Source organism: Pituophis catenifer, unplaced genomic scaffold (genome assembly GCF_029215685.1).
Source record: "Pituophis catenifer annectens isolate HBS135680 unplaced genomic scaffold, rPitCat1.0.hap2 SCAF_1, whole genome shotgun sequence".
Taxonomy (NCBI): domain Eukaryota; kingdom Metazoa; phylum Chordata; class Lepidosauria; order Squamata; family Colubridae; genus Pituophis; species Pituophis catenifer.
Window position 1 is genome coordinate 101,866,119 of NW_027256881.1, and position 17,382 is coordinate 101,883,500.

Consider the following 17,382-nt stretch of genomic DNA (forward strand, 5'->3'; position numbering starts at 1 on the left):
GAATGCATCCATAACATGCATTTAAAGTTCCAAATGTGTATTGTCCTCAAAAGTTGCCTATCACTAGCAGAGAATCTGTGCAGAAGCCAGTTGGAAATCCATTCTCTTGCCAACAGGTTGTAACTCATCTTTGGTTTTGCAATATATGCACAACAATCTTCATATCTGCCTGGCTGCTCTGGCTGAATGCTGCTGCTTGTTTTATTTTATCTCATGTTAATTTTATTCTCCCAAAATAAATACCCAAATGAAAATAGCTAATCCCAGTAGAGAGAGCTTTTTGCTCAGTGAATTATTTATAGCTGCCTTGTCTACATGTGTTACACTTCACTATTCTACACTCACAGGGAACTGTGCTCATGTTTGAATAGTAAGAGGCAAAGCTCTCAGTGTAGTGTCAATGTGCATGGAAATTACCAGTCAACCATGCAAGCACAATATGGGACTATTTAGCATTTTCTTAGGACTTCAGTTCTGGTCATTTGCTTTGTGTGCATCCCATTTAAGTTAAAGGGAAGGGGGCTGAATTGCAACAATGAGGAAAAACTCATGGAGACACAGTGCATCTTCCCGTCAATAAATTACCAGCATCATCTTTTAACGATCTATGCCTATACTGTGTATTTTCTCATCTGAAAATCTGAAGTAATATATGGTAGAAACCAGCCAGTCAAATATCCTGACATGACTATGTTTAAAACAACAACAACACACAAACTCAACATCTTTAGGAAAACAGGAAATCTGGCTTGCACCAGGAGGAAGCCAGAAACACTGTGGCTACACATCTGTCATGTACTAAAACAGTCGAATGGGTCAGGCTAAAATAAGGAGGAAATCACTGGTTTCACCATGCCGACTGTCCCCCAGTTGAAAAATTCATAGCGTAAGGGGGAAAAAAGCTATTAAGGATAAAATAAAAACAAATATAATAGACTTCTCCCTACATTAGATCATGGGAGATTTCACAGGACAATGTGGTGATTGTAATTACTTCTTTAAAATTAATTTTCTGAAAAAAAAATTAAAAAGGAGAGCGGCATACCTTCCAGCAACAAAACATCTGTTAGAGAATACTAGTCACATTTCTCTTGCACATGAATATAACCTTGAAATAAAGTGTATTTTTCTTTGTTCAATATTATGGGATTTTAAAATGGCTGCAACATCATAGACCTGTATTTCCTCCCAGTCCTTATTAACTAGTACCAAAAAGCAAAGAAAAAGAATGCACAAAATTGTAATATAATAATAAAGCTGTAAAAAGAAACAATTTATAGAGAACATATAATCATAGATTTACATTACATACACATTACATGCATGATGTACAGTAAACTGTTCAACGAATGGAAGTCATAATTCATTACAGTCATCCCTAGCTAATCTATATTGATAAGATATTGATTTGTAATTTGCTGCTAACATCAATTCTGCAGACCACTGAATAGTTGGAGCCACATATTTGCCTTTGCAGTACTGAACAATAAGTCTTTCAGCTGCAGGTAAGGTATGGAAAATCCCCATTCTTTCACCAGGTCAACTCCCATGCGATAGGAATAAACTTCCAAAGACTATGCACATCTGAAAACACTGAATCTTGAAATTGAGTTAATGCATGTAATAACGTCTTTCCCCAAAGGAACAATTGCTGGACATTGTAGAAAACCATATTTAAGTAAAGCATTAATTTCATTGCCTCTTCAACAGCATAATCACTTACTCAGGCTTTTCTATAGATATGAAATAAAAGTCCCTTTAAAAGATATTATTAGGCTTCTTTAAATGTCTTCACTTAGTAATGGGTTACTGGGGAACACACTGTTATGCATCCAGTGGAGGTTTTCCGATCTTGTCACAAGTGGAGTGGAGAACATCCACTGTGTCTGATCTGGTGATATTTGCATCTAAATGAAAACCTCTGTTAGAGGACAACAATTTTGAGAGGATTTTCTCCGGCTGCCATTTTAAATTCTGCATCCCTTCGTTTTTGTCAACAGCTGCAAATCCCAAAGAAATCCATCAGCACATTGGGCTACTAAGGGTTCCTTTCCAAAACTATTTTCAGATGAGTGTATATATCTGTAGGTATTGGGGAGAGAGGGGGCTTAGCAAACTTCAGCAATCATTCCTTGGATTTGACCCTTTAAATTTATGAATTAGCGCTTTAACAGTTGAAAGATTAATGAAAGCTTGAGCAGAAGGTTATTATAGCTCATTTATAATTCCACCATCGACCTTTTGCGAATGATATCAAAAATCCATTAAGCCATTAAAGCTACCTATTACAACAGGTTAATTTATGTACCACTACTCACATTCATGAAATTCGGGAACATAAATGGAATACTCTTTTCATGTATTATTTTCTGCATATCAGATTTCTTGTCCTTTAATTCTGTTACACTAACTATATTAAAAAAAAAAAATCCCTGAAACAGAATTTCAAAATTAACAGTCCTTACCTTACCAGATTGGCTCTAAAATGGTTTTTTAAGCTAATAAATGGCAATGTTTTTCTTACTGAAAATTTGCCTTTATAGCAGCTTCAAACTGGCATATTTAAAAGAAAGGAGGAGGAAATAATGTATCTGAATGAAGGTTTGATTTTGAGGAGTGGAGTTGATGAAGTGATGCGGGGGTGTGGAGGTTTAAATATAATTAGAAATGAAAGGGCAAAATTGTATGCCAGAAAGTATGAATGTGTCACTGAGATTGTTGTAAGTGCATGTGAAAGTGGGAATTAATATATTGGTGATAGTTGCATGTTATGTTCCAATGAATGGCAATGTAACAGTAACAGTAATAGATTTGGAAGGGACCTTGGAGGTCATCTAGTCCAACCCTCTGTCCAGTCTCTCCTTAAAAGGCCCCAGTGTTGGGGCACCCATATTTTAATGGAAGAACAAAAGTTCTTTAAATTCCATTAAATTGTAATGGAAGAACAAGAGTTGAAATTGTGCAACATTCTGAATGAATTGAGTTCAGGAAAAGTAATCATCAAGCAAAATGTATGTGTGAACAGACAGTGAATGGGTTGAGAAGAAGGGAGACCAAAAACAGCATACAAACAACAGAGAGAGAATGAAAGTGAGCAACAAAACAAAACAAACAAAACAAAACACAAAAAAGTTTAAAGGACAAAATTAGTATTTCAGACAGTGTATGGACATGATGAAAGAAAGATAGTTTGCAAAGATCAAAAGGTATGGAGAGGTATAGTAATGGCATCTGTGTAAACCGAATTTAGCTATTTCCTTTCCTTTCCTATTTTTTTTTTAACTATGTGTCTTTTTCTTTTGCTTACTACAGTATTTCTTATTCTTTATTCACAAAATGTCATTTATCATGCTGGGGAATAATGATGGTTGCATTATGCATGCTAAATATATCCTCACTCTTCAATATTTTTTTTTTTAAAATTGCAGCTCCTTTACTTATGAATCATTTGCCATTCCTGCCTCCAAGACTGGATTCTGTTGACATGCAGTCTTCTAGAATTCCAGGCCGAAAAAGAGGAAGACCTCCGCTCCATTCCAGCCCTATGAAAATGGCAGTTCATAATCTTTACTCTTCATCTCCTGGTTCTCTGCCGGTTGTGAAAATCCCAAAGAAGCGAGGGAGAAAACCTGGATATAAGGTGTGATATTTTTTTCTTCTTCTTCTTCTTCTTCTTCTTCTTCTTCTTCTTCTTCTTCTTCTTCTTCTTCTTCTTCTTCTTCTTCTTCTTCTTCTTCTTCTTCTTCTTCTTCTTCTTCTTCTTCTTCTTCTTCCTCTTCTTCTTCTTCTTCTTCTTCTTCTTCTTCTTCTCCTCCTCCTCCTCCTCCTCCTCCTCCTCCTCCTCCTCCTCCTCCTCCTCTTCTTCTAATTATTATTATTATTATTATTATTATTATTATTATTATTATTATTATTATTATTAATTTTGCCTCTGCTTAGATTCAGTCCTTTTGCAAAGCTTTATCAGAATACTTTGTTCAGGGTATTATCGGAAGATGTAAAATCTTCTAGCTGGCTTGCCCAGATCTAGGAAAATTTGTAACAATCTGTCTGTTGTGTTTTATTAAACCTTCCAAAAATCGTTGTATAGTAGAAACTACCTATTCTGCATGAACCACAATTAGTGGCTTAGGAAATGGCATAAAGATATTTCCCTCCACAGGACAATTTGCTGCTGCTGAACAAGCTTTTCGCTTCTATGACCCCCATGCCATTTGACTTTCTTTGGCAGCTGAGCTAGTTTACTCACCACTTAGCTGTAGGGAAAGAGGAATTGGTTTTCAGCTGCAATAAAGTGGGGGGAGGGTCTCTGGAATTTGGATGCAAGCTGCTTCCCCATTGAGGGAATTCATGCCTCAACTTTCTTCCTCAGATCTGAGGTTCAGCTGCCCTAGCAGATTGTGTTGTGAGATGTTGGTTTGACAGCTCTGTATCTCTTCCTCAGTAATTCAGGTGAAATGAGTAGAAGTGAAATTGACAACATACTGCACTTCTCTCTTTTTTCTTTGGCTAGTATCAGGCCAGGTATTAAGCAGCAAATTGCTTTGGTCTTCCTTCCTTCCTTCTTTGGGTAAAGTAAGGCACGAGGAATTTGGCTGTTATGAACTGTGTAACAGCTTGGACGGTGAAATGTCCTTGGTTATTCTGAATAGTAGAAGTGATTGCAGGTCATTTGTAAAGGTTTTGAGGGATAGAGGAGTGGATAGTGATAGTGTACAAGTGCCATTAATCTCTTTGCATAGCATTGTTGACACTAATCATGAGCAGTTCTCCAGAGCTTCAAACAAATGGGGGGTTTTTTCCAGATCCATTTGCCATGAATTCATTTTGAGGCTTTCCTACAACCAAACATTTCTTTGTTTTCTCTATAGTATCTCAGATTTGCTGAAGAACAAAACACTACTTTAAACCAAATAAGAGTTCCTACATTTAACAATAAAAACGCCATGGTTACAAATATCAAATAAAGCTCTATTTTCTCATCAGGTAGGAGAAATTACTTATTTTGAACTGTGGCAAAAAAACAAACAAACCCAGAAAAGATTGAATGTTTTTCATTCCAGGAATCAAGCTTTATAGAATATTTGCTAATATATTGTATTAGAAGCTGTAAAATAAATTGTAATTTGCCAGGTCCCTGCACGAATCACACAATGTTTACAATATCAAAAAGAGAGTGTTCTCCTTCTAGTTGTTTTGTGCAGTTGTTTCACCTGCACAATGTCTGTTCGATCAGGGGTCTCCAACCTTGGCAACTTTAAGGCTTATGGACTTTGAATCTCAGAATTCCTCAGCTAGCCATGCTAGCGAAGTTGGAGACCCCTGTTAGCGACTAGTTTATATGCATCCAATCTAGAAAGTGAGTCCAGTCAGAGCTGATCCTTTTTAATCTTTAGGAAGCTTGCCAAGACTACAAGACTTTTATATGTGATATTAATTCTGTCTTTTTCATCTGGTTTTTATAGTGTCCTATTCTGAACTTCCAACAATTACCAGATGTAAAGATGATCAGAAAACCAAACCAAACCAAACCAAACCAAACCAAACCAAACCAAACCAAAACAAACCAAACCAAAACAAACCAAACCAAAACAAAACAAAACAAAACAAAACAAAACAAAACAAAACAAAACAAAACATGTATGGATATTTATTTAGAGAATCAGTTGATGTGATCACCCATGATATTGCACAGCAGATGATTTAATAACAGAGCATTGATTTTAATGGTAAACCCAGACTTCAGAAACTATGAGTTACTTCTAAACTAACTTCTCATCCAGATGTAATTGTTCCATTGTAGGAAGACTTTTTAATATGTGGAGTCCTTGGTACTCTGTCAGCTTGGTTGCTTTCTTGCAGACATTTCATTACCTGATTAGGTAGTATCATCAGTGCTAGTGAAAGTGGAGTTTGCTATCTGTTTATATATAGTAGCTTGCTTTGCCAGTGTGGGTGGTGATGTAGTGTGGTTTTCCTTGGTAGCTCCTTGATTAGAAGATCTCATTAGTTTTGTCTATTTGATTGTCTCCTTGGTAGCTTTTTTATTAGAATATTGCTTTCTGCTTGATTGTTTGTTTAATATTGATCTCTGTTTATCTGTGATAACCACAGCCCCACCTACACTGCCAGGGCAAGCCATTGTGTATAAGCAGGGAGCAAAGCCCACATTCACCATGACTGATAATATTGAAATATCTAAAGGAAACCACCAAGTTCAGAAAGCACCAAGAACTCCACAGTTCAACCCCGAGCTACATATATTCTCTCCTATTGATACTTTTTAATATCTGAAGATGCCTAAGGCTGAACAGTAGAACTTGTGTTTTATAGGAAAGAATCCCCAGTATTATGGAGGCTGTAAGTTATTTTAGCACCTAAATCTTACTGAGTAAATTTTACAAAACTCCTTATTTTACATGGATTTTTTAAAAAATGTAATTATTTGGTACAACTTTTCTGCCTTATATTTTATAGCACCTAGAGTGAAAACTCAAGAAAAAAGTGATAAAGTGATAAATAGATAATTTCTTATTATTGGTCTGAAATAATTCAGGCAAATAATTTTTAAATTAATAATAAGTCTGGATAGTGGATGTGACAGTACCTGGAGACAGCAGAAGAGAAGAGAAAGAACAGGAGAAGATAACAAAACAATAAAGACCTGAAAATAGAAATAGAACAACTATGACAAAAGGAAGCAAAGATAGTACCAGTAGTAATAGGTGCCTTAGACACAATCCCAAAACAATTGGAGCACCACTTGAGTTCCATCGTATTGACAAAATCACCATTAGTCAATTGCAAAAGGCAGCTTTACTTGGAACAACTTACAGCCTGCAAGGATACTTTAACACCATCAACATCTACCTATCCCTCAATAGGACTCAATAGGAGGCTAAAAATGCCAAATCCAGACAGAATATCTGGTTGACTGCGTCAAACCATAATTACTCTACATTCTGTACCCTGGAGTGATACAGAACAGGTTGTGATTTCTATATAGCATCTCTTTCAGGCTACTATTATATTCTTCTTTCAAGGACATTCTCAGCTCTTTTCATTTTTCTTAATAGGATTTACTGTAGTTTCCAGGTCCCTGATAATGTTTGCTACCTTTCTGTATATCTGATGTAGTCTGTTGAATGCTTCATAAACTGGAATATCCAGAACTCGATATAATATTTGAAATGGGAGGAGACGGGGAAGAAAGAGGATCACTGCAGAAAAGGAGGAAATTATTTGCCTTGGAAACCGTAGTTCTATGGTGCAGTCTAAAATTGCATTTGTCTTTCTTGCAGATTGCCAATTCATATTCAGTTTATAATCATGTACTCTTCTTGTTTTTCATTTAAACAATTACAAATAATGTCCCAAATAGGAATCAGGAATGGATGAGCCATATGCAGCTTTCCAATTGCGTGTAACATCTCGACACTCTATTTGCGACCGCCCCAAAAAAGAGGATGGGACCAAACATTTTGTATTTGAAGGGCTTGGGAAAGACTGGTAGAAACACATGCCTTAAATTTGTGCAGGTTTAAAACACACAAAAGTATGAATCTTACCAAATTAGGCCCAGTTTTCTAATTTTGGGGAATTTTATAAGGGGACACAATGGTGCAGTGGTTAGGACACTGGGTCTTAGACCATTAAAGATCTACTGCTTGGCAGTTCGAGACCTGAATGCTGAGAGATGGAGTGAGCTTCCATCACTTGTTCTAAATCCTGCCTACTAGCAATTTGAAAGCGTGCAAATTCAAGTAGATGATAGGTGCTGCATACAAGCATGGAGGAAGGTAAGAGCGGCCCATGTTTCGCTATATGCTTTCTGCTCCAGCATGATATAATGCTGTCCACATGACTCCAGAAACGTCTCCAGACAATGCTATCACTTTGGCTTAAGAAATAGAGATGAGCACCGCCCGATAAAGTTGGTTACGTTTTGTGGGATAAAACCCACGGGGACAGAGAGGTAAGTATGTTTCAAACCTCTTCAAGTTTTAAGGCACCCAGTTTGCCGCATAATACCTCCTCCTAATTAGGCTTGCCATTCCTGCACTGCAAATACTTGGTTGACTTTTAGATGGCATTGATAGTCCACCAGATTTCTGGGTTCCAGGTATGTCAGTGCTATCCCCCAAACATTCCAAAAGTTCTAACTTGTTTGGTGCTCTACTCCTTTTTGGTGATGTTGCAATCTCACCAGCATTGCCTCCCCACCCATGTTTGTTCGTCTCTGCATTAGGACAATCAAAATAATTATAAGAGGTATTTGTAGGGCATTTCAAGGCACTAGCAGTGAATTTAAACCTTGGCTATATTTTTAAAACAGTGGGAAATGGAAAAGACCACTCCTGTTTGCCTAAAAATAGATAAGCAGCCGACTGGATGAATCTTTTCTATGAAGGAGCTCCATAGCCTTCGCATTGCTCCTTGTTTATCCTCAAGGATGGATAGAGGAGGTGGTAGCAAGAAATGTCTCCTCTACCATTTTAAAGGTTAAGAGATTCATGTAGAAGGAACAGTTGTTTTTCATTCCCAAACCATTAAGAAAGAGATTTGTCCAGAGAAATAAACTGACAGTGGGAACTTCCTCTGCCTCCCCCCACACCAGCCAGCAAAGCTGGAAATGTTGGGGAACTCTGGTATACAGCATAGTCCATAGTGTTTATCTTGTCCATCAGGTTTTCTCTGGAAATTCTATCATCTACAAAATAGTTTTTATATCTGGCTTGTTGGATAATTCTTAGAGGAAAGCATCTCTGTCATCATAACAGTGATAACTCTTGTATTGTACTGAAAGCGCCTCAATATTATTTTGAGATGTAGTAGTGTTCATACTGAATATTATATTTAAGTGCATATAGAGGGAAAGTGTTGAAATGAAGAAATGAATTCTTATCCATGGGCTTTGTACAGTTTTCCATTATCCATTATTACTTTCCATAGCTATTGCATTAAAAATTCAGTAAATTCAAAACAAAATACTCCTGCTGCATTAATCATTCTATACACCTCTGCATTTATAATTATGGACCAAAATCCATAATTTATAATTATGATTCAAAAATCATACAAAATCATCATATATTGTACTTATAAAAGACCATATTGTTTTGAAATTGGTTTGAATCACTACATAAAATCTGGTAATAGTCTAATTTGGCTGTAAATAAATTGGACATTGAGGGTGCTGCTGCAAAATTCTTGGCTTCTCTGAGATAGAATTGATTCTCAAATCTGAAAGAGTACAGGTAGTTCTCAACTTACGGCCACAATTGAGCTCAAAATTTATGTTGCTATGTGAGACATTTATTAAGTGAGTTTTGTCCCATTTTATGACCTTTCTTGTCATAGTTGTTAAGTGATTCATTGCAGATGTTAAGTTAGTAACACAGTTGTTAAGTGAATCTGGCTTCTCCATTGACTTTGCTTGTCAGAAGGTCACAAAAAGTGACCATATGACCCTGGGATGTCTATCTTTCTGTCTGTGTCTGTGTCTGTGTCTGTGTCTGTGTCTGTGTCTGTGTCTGTGTCTGTGTCTGTGTCTGTGTCTGTGTCTGTGTGTGTCTGTCTGTCTGTCTGTCTGTCTGTCTGTCTGTCTGTCTGTCTGTCTATCTATCTATCTATCTATCTATCTATCTATCTATCTATCTATCTATCTATAATCTACCTACCTACCTACCTACCTACCTTGGAAAGAATTGTAGACTATTGAAACTCTCAGAGTTGAATTGGTAACAAAATAAAAGGTCTCCCATTAATATTCCTTAACAGTAATGTAGTTTTAGCTGTAACTTTTAAAATATACAGGGCATTTTTTGGAATTGCCCACATTTTATTTATTTATTTCTTCCCTGGTCATCCATTCTTGGCAGTTTACAAGAAGATTAAAGACATCAGCAGAAACATATGCAAAGGGAACTGTTCCCTAATTATTTCAGCTTGTTCCTACAATCTGATTTCACCTAGGATAACGGGAGTGTCAATTTTATCTACAGATTTGATTACTGCTTTGAGAATGTTTTATTTCTAAAACCAGTTCTGGTTTGATAGGTCATTCTTTATTTTATTCCTGATTTTATTATCTTCTGCCTTTTGGATGGGAAAGGATTGTTCTAGTTGCTAATGTTCAGCAGACTAGAGAAATTCTCAGGCTCCTCAGAATACAAAAATTATTGAGTCTGTCATCTCCACCTCTATAACTGTCTGGTTTGGTTCTGCAACCCAACAAGACAGACCCAGACTTCAGAGGATAATTAGAACTGCAGAAAAAACAATTACTACCAGCTTTCCCTTGAGGACCTGTATCCTGCATGAGTAAAAAAGAGGGCTGTTGAAAATATTTACAGACTCCTCTCATCCTGGATATAAAATGTTTCAACTCCTACCCTCAAAACGAAGCTATAGAGTACTGCACACCAGAACATCTAGACACAAGAACAGTTTTTTCCCAAACGCCATCACTCTGCTAAACAAATAATTCCCTCAACACTGTCAAACTAGTTACTAAGTCTGCATTACTATTATTCTTCTCTTCCTTACTAGTATCTATCTCTTCCCACTTATGACTGTATGACTGTAGCCTTGTTGCTGGTATCCTTAAGATTTATATTGACTGTTTCCCTATGACTATCATTAAGTGTTGTACCTTATGATTCTTGATGAATGTATCTTTTCTTTTATGTACTCTGAGAGCATATGCATCAAGACAAATTCCTTGTGTGTCCAATCACACTTGGCCAATAAAGAATTCTATTCTATTCTATTCTAAAAAACATTTTGCAAAATAACCAAATGACAATGTGAAGCAAACAAGTTTACAGTTACAGTTGGATTCTGGACCTGCATTTCTGTGCTGCATTGTAACGCATAAATGTACAGGTATCCATGTTATTTACAGCAGGTGGTTTTACTTCTTTCTTGTGAAATTATTTAGCAATTCCATTATACGAGACATCAATGCTTACTCATTTTGACACCAGTTTTGGGCAGAAGATTTTTTTAGCTGAAAGAATAAATGTTTTCCCACTTTTTAGCTCAGTAAATAATCACTATGAATGTTTGCCATTGCCTTCATGGTTTCCTTTAGTTTCCAAACATTGTCTTCCTGGAAGCCAAAAGAAAGCACTCATTTTCTGGTTCTGCTGCATGTTGTTTTTTTTGGCTTGCCACCTTGTGCTCTCACTTGAGTGGAGCAAGTGTGTGATTGTGTGTAACCTTTTGTGCTGTGGTTCTATTTGTAAATTAAATATATCAAGAGTCACATCCCATCCACATTAAAACTGCAAGTTCATCTAATCTCAATTTGGGGAAAGATTTCAGCTCAGCTGACAGGGTTGTATGTTGAGCTTTGCTCTCAAAGTTCTGCTAAAATAGCTTTTCACAAGTACCACTCTGGAGATCCAGATTTATTACACTTTGCCCCTTATCTACATATTTATGAAGCCGTCTGTTCGCCACTACCATCTCCATGCTGCTTATGCATACCTAATGCTATTTTTGTGGAGAAGCCATGTTTAATAAAGTAGTCTATTTCACTCCAACATAATGATTTCTAGTAGCAATGATGGAGGAATGGCAATCTAGTTGAAGGGAAGGCTAAATGGGTCTGTAAAAACCTAAGAGAGGGATTTCTATATCCTTGGGGGAAAGTATGTAGCAGTCTATTCATAATTTAAATAAAAAATAAAAACGTTAATACAGTATCTGTTCCTCCCATTCCCGTTCCTTCTCCCTCTGCCCACTTTCCAGCACCAGCGAACATCCAATAGAAATATGTACAGTCACTTGTTTTCCAGAGAGGAAACAAGATACTCTCGCATTTGCTGCTACATTTATTGTCAAGTAAGCTATGTGATTCCCAACCGAAGTAATAGTTATCCAAAGCGAACTGTTGTAAGACCAGTCCAAGCTTTAAAATGATTAGGTGGTACCACTGAGGCTGAAGAATAGTCCTGACAAATGTGACTGTGCGGCAGTATTTCACTGACATGTTTGTACATGTCTGTGTGGGCAGTACTAAGCATCATTTTCCAAATGTCTTCATTCAGGGCCAAAGCTAAATGAATGATTTATTCATTTCCAAGAATATAAGAGACGTGGTGGCTCAATGGCTTAATGACACGGGAGATGGTTTCTGCTTTAGTGGTTTGAGTTCTGGCACTATTTGTTTGAGGTGAGCTTCTGAACAAGCTGGTGCTCAGTGCAGGCAGCCAGATTCCTGTTCTCTGAACCTTCCCAGTTGCAGCATCTGTTTGTGAGGCAGCTCTGGGGAGGGAGGAGGCGTTGGATTAGTGGTGGGTTGCCCCCGGTTCAGACCGGTTCGCAAGAACTGATAGTAAAACTGGCGGGAGGTCCCGCCCACCGCCCCAGATGTCATCATCAGTGATCTGTGCATGCACATGATCCCATTGTGAACCGGTAGTAAAGATAAGTTGAACGCACCCCTGCCTTGGATGATGTGCAGGAAGAGCCACTTATCTTTCTTTCTGATGTGAAACTAGCTTGTGGCACACTACGGGATGCATGTGAGCATTTCCTACAACAAAGGTAATACTTTGGCAGCCAAACTACTACTCTGTAATTGCACTGTAGTCTCCTGTAGCTACTATAACAGCACCATACACTAATAATAATAATTCCAGGAAGATATTGTTCTAGCAAGGAAATATTTTTCAGATAGTTGAATTTTTTATTTTTATTTTTATGGATAAACATTTCTGTTTCAGTGGAGTACAAGATAAACAGTGATGGGCTTAGATTGATCTGGACTTGTGGTATGATGCTTCCTTAATACACATATAAGTGGCAATATGGGTTAGTTTGCTAACTTTAAAATTTGGCAAGACTTCCTTGTTGTATCTGGGGACTTTCCTGTTCATTTTGCTGATGGACTATGGGAGCCCATCCCAAAGTTTGATTTTAGCAGTTGTGGTATATAAGTGGAATGTTTTCATCAATTCCCTGAGCTATTTCCAAGCATGGATTTGCCTCTGTTTTGTGGAAAGGGCAAATATAAGAAGCAGTAAAAGAAAATATGTGGCAGCTGTTATGAAATCATAAACCTAGCCCAAGAAAACAGAATGAGAAAGCAACTCAAGACTACCCTGCCTTCACTCTCTTTGATATAAGAGGGAGGGAAGGACAACTCCCATCAATATTATCACCATATGTTGCAATATTATGACCATATCAGCAGAGTTCTAGTATCTATGTTTCCTGACGATGTCCACCTTGAAGGGCTAATAGAAACTCAAAAATAGGATTAAACTCATTGCTAAACACCAAGGAAAGCTAAGTTGAAAAGAGCCAACATGAGACCGCAACTACGGTACCTAATTGGATAGAGATAGTTAGGATGTCCAGATTCAAGGATGCAGTCACTGAGGGAGTTTAGTCTGTTCAGGTTAGGTTTTGTCTTGATGTTGAATCCCAGTTCATGATCTGTATTAAAGAGGGGCCCAATCTGTGACCTCACTGGAAAGACAGTACTATTGAGTTTAACCCCTAATCCAGGAGACGCAACAAGCTCTGCATTTTGTTTATAGAAATGGTGCATGCATATGTTCTAGCACCGTGATGGCGAACCTATGGCACGCGTGCCACAGATGGCACACATAGCCATATCAGTGGACACGCAGGCCTTCTGGGCCTACCAGAAGCAGGGAAACAGACTAGTTCCTGCCTCCGGAGGGCCTGGGATGGGGTGGGGAAGACCCGTTTTTCTTTCTCACCTGACTCCAGATCCTCTCTATGCACCTGGGGAGGGCAAAAGCAGCCTTCCCCACCCCCTCGGAGGCCCTCCGGAGGCCAGAAACAGCCCATTTTCCAACTTCCGGTTGGACAGGAAGTGGCGCATAGAATTATGGGTGTGGGCATGTGCACGTGCGAACCTCCCCCGCCCCCCTCCTTCCACGCGATGGCAAAAAGGTTAGCCATCACTGCTCTAGCAGATCTTGAGTTCAGACCTACCGTATCCAGGGCCTGCACATTGGTTTGTTTGTAACTCTTCATAATACAGGGGCAGACATGCCCTGGGGAAGGCCCAAAGACTAGCTCAGCATTCCAGGAAGTAAGATGGTGCTTTAAAATGGGGCTGCCCAGAAATATTAGCAATAGAACTTAGATTTATATACCATTTCATAATGCTTTTACCGCCCTCTCTAAGCAGTTTATAGAGTCAGCGTATTGCCCCCAACAATCTGGGTTCTTATTTTACCGACTTCAGAAAGATTGAAGGCTGAGTTAACCTAGAGCCAGTCAGAATCGAACTGCTAGCAGTGAGCAGTGAGTTAGCCTGCAATACTGCATTCTAACCACTGTGTCACCACAGTTTATTGAACTGTTGTCTTGCCACTTTCTTGATCACCAGGCTGTATAGCTTTAAGTACAAAGCTATGTAGCCCATTTGGACAGTGCCAGATCAGGGAAATCTACTTTGCCTTGATAGACCATTCACTAGGTATGGTCCATTCACTAGGTGGCAAATTTTAGATTTTGGGAGAGATTAGACTTGCCATAAAATGCTACTTTAAGTGGACCTTTATTTTCCTAGAGAAAGCATTTTTATGTTTCTTTATGTGTATGCACTCACGTGAGAACAAGCAAGTGCATGAGAGAGTATGTTGACTCAAGGGACAAATAAAAACAGGGTTAAACTTGCATAAGTTAAAAAAAAACCCTATATGAGGTTAGGCAGAAGCATGTAAAGACAGATTGTTTGTATCTGGTGATTTTCATTTCGGCAGACAAAACAGATCATTTCATTTATTGATTTATTGTGTTCTATAAACTCTACATCAGATCTAAATTAGGACTTCTAACATGCAATTTTCTTCTCCATTGCTTTTGATTGTCTCTGTGAAAGTCTGTTTAAATCAGACAAGGTTCCCCCCCCCCTCCTCCTTTACTGCTCTGGATTGGCTTTGTGGGTTTATAGCATTATTATGAAAATATTTTTTAATTTTTTTTTTTTGAAAAAAGCAAATATAAAGCTTAAGAAAAATCAAGTGCCATTACAAAGGTTCTGGTTGGACTTTCTTTCAGGCTCTTTATCCTCCATTTCTTTCATGTAGCAATACAAAGTCACATTTTCTGGAGAGTTACATGACTCTAGGTGGATGTTACATAACACTTGTCTAGCCTACAATTCATTGTAATTTGTCATAAAAATAGCTTCTGTAGAAATCTATGGAGATTCTCAGTCATCCAGGTCATGGTTGTCCAAAGGTGCTTTTTCAAGAGGCAACTGGACTTTCTGGTTTTTCTTTGAAGACATTTCACTTCTTATTCAAGAAGCTTCTTGGATGAGAAGTGAAACATCTTCAAAGAAAAACCAGAAAGTCCAGTTGCCTCTTGAAAAAGCACCTTTGCAACAGCTTCAGTAGAGATGTAGAAAGGTATTCTTTTTATCCGTATATATTCTGAAAAAATATCATCGGCACAAAGCCAGCAGGGTGACCTTGGGTCAGTCACACACTATCAGCCCTAGAAAAGAGGCAATGGCGGACCATTTCCAAAAGACTTTGCCAAAAAATCTGCAGGGGCTAGTCCAGAACAATGGCGCCAAGAGTCAACACTGACACAAAGGCGCATGCATTCACACACACTGAAGACCTGGATGGGAGGAGAGGAAACTAGTTGTGTATTTCTTTTTTTCTTTTTGCATGGCATGTGAGTGAATACATTTTTATTCTTTCAGGAGATTCGGCAGTTCAGGGAGTAAGACGTGGTATTCTCTGGTGGTTCTCAGCATTTCTAGCTGGGTAGAATTGATACTGATAAAAAAATTCTGCTGCAAATTTTGGATTTTGTGAGGGATTAGGGGGTGGAAATAGAGTGAAAAGCATGCTTGGTGGAAGTCCCCTTTAGGTGCAATATTGCTGTATATCTGTAAAAGTTAACCTGGGGCCAATTTCTTTAGTAAAGTCTAGACCAGAGGTGGGGAACTACTAGTGCCCCTTTATAATTTGTGGACTTCAACTCCCAGAATTCCTGAGCCAACCATGCTGCCTCAAGAATTTTGGGAGTTGAAGTCCATAGGTCATAAAAGGATCATAGTTCTCCACACCCGGATCTAGATGATTATAGCCTACAGAATCTGAATGGTAGAGCCAAACTGGACTCAGCTGCAGATGAACTAGAGCTATAGTTGGACATGGCATTTGTACTCATCTGGAACTCATTCATACTCTCGCAATAAGGGGTAATGGCAACAGAAGTTAAGAGCAAGGAAAGAAAAACCTGTAGCAGGTCATTCCAATTTGCAGACAGAGACCATCTTTGTCAAACTGTAGTGGGTTCAAACTTATTTTCTCCATCTCGGATATATGAAAACCTGTTTCGCATTATCCTGCTTTAACTTATGATACAATCTTGGCTTTGAATGCACATCTATAAATTACATATTTGCTTCCCAATTCTGTCTCAGTAAATTGCTACATGTGCCCGTTGTTTACAAAGACATATGTCTTGTAGCATTTATAGAAAAAAACCCAGATGGATTTAATCATATCAGCTTTATCACTATTACTTATTGACACTTGTGGCAGTATGGTGGAAATATATTTACAGAAATTTCATCTAGAAGGATGTGGGGATTATGACAAGCATATAGTTTTTAACTAGACACATTATCTCTGTTTTGAATAATTCCTGGAGGTCCTCACACACTGTGCCAGATTAACATTTATAAAAGGGGGAAATGTGTCTTTGAACGTGTAGATTATACATAACTGACTTTTAATAGGTCCCTTAGTAGCAGCTAAATTGTATCCCAGTATATATGAAAATAATTATATTGATAAGAGTAATTGCAAGTTAATGATACTTTCCAACTAAAATACACATTGGGAATGAGACTATAGAAAACTTGATGACTCCTCACTGTCCCTTTTCTAAATTCTGGAAGAAATAAATTCTGGGACAAATTACATCTTAATTGTGCACATAGTGCATAATGTGCATGGCAATTTAGAATGCAATTTGTTTTTGCCGTCTTCTTCATCTTCCTCATATTTCTCTAATTATTAATTAGAGAAATTAATCAACTCTCAGCAGACTTGAACATTGGGGCTTATCTAACAAAATGAAATTCAATGTAGGGCAGGTCTGTCAAACTGGTGGCCCGTGGTCCAGATGCACCACGCGCAGGCCACACCTAGCCCAGCTCCGCAAAGGCAAAAAACATTGCGATATGTCACGGTACGTCATGTGACGCGATCATGTTTGACAGCCGTAATGTAGAGAAAAGCAAGGTTTTACACTTAAGCAAGAAAAACCAAATGTACAAGTACAGATTAGGTGAAACTTGGCTCAATAGCAGTAACTGTGAGAGGGATCTTGGAATCCTAGTAGACAATCATTTACATATGAGCC

At 38.1% G+C, this 17,382-nt stretch overlaps 1 protein-coding gene across 1 annotated transcript in view; it reads left to right on the plus strand.

Annotated features, from left to right (window-relative positions):
• SCML4 (Scm polycomb group protein like 4) overlaps positions 1–17,382 on the plus strand; it is a 70,318-nt gene that overhangs the window by 25,552 nt on the left and 27,384 nt on the right. Inside the window, exon 5 of the mRNA XM_070953590.1 lies at positions 3,429–3,640. Coding sequence (XP_070809691.1) covers positions 3,429–3,640 — 212 coding nt within the window. The remainder of the gene's footprint in view (positions 1–3,428; positions 3,641–17,382) is intronic.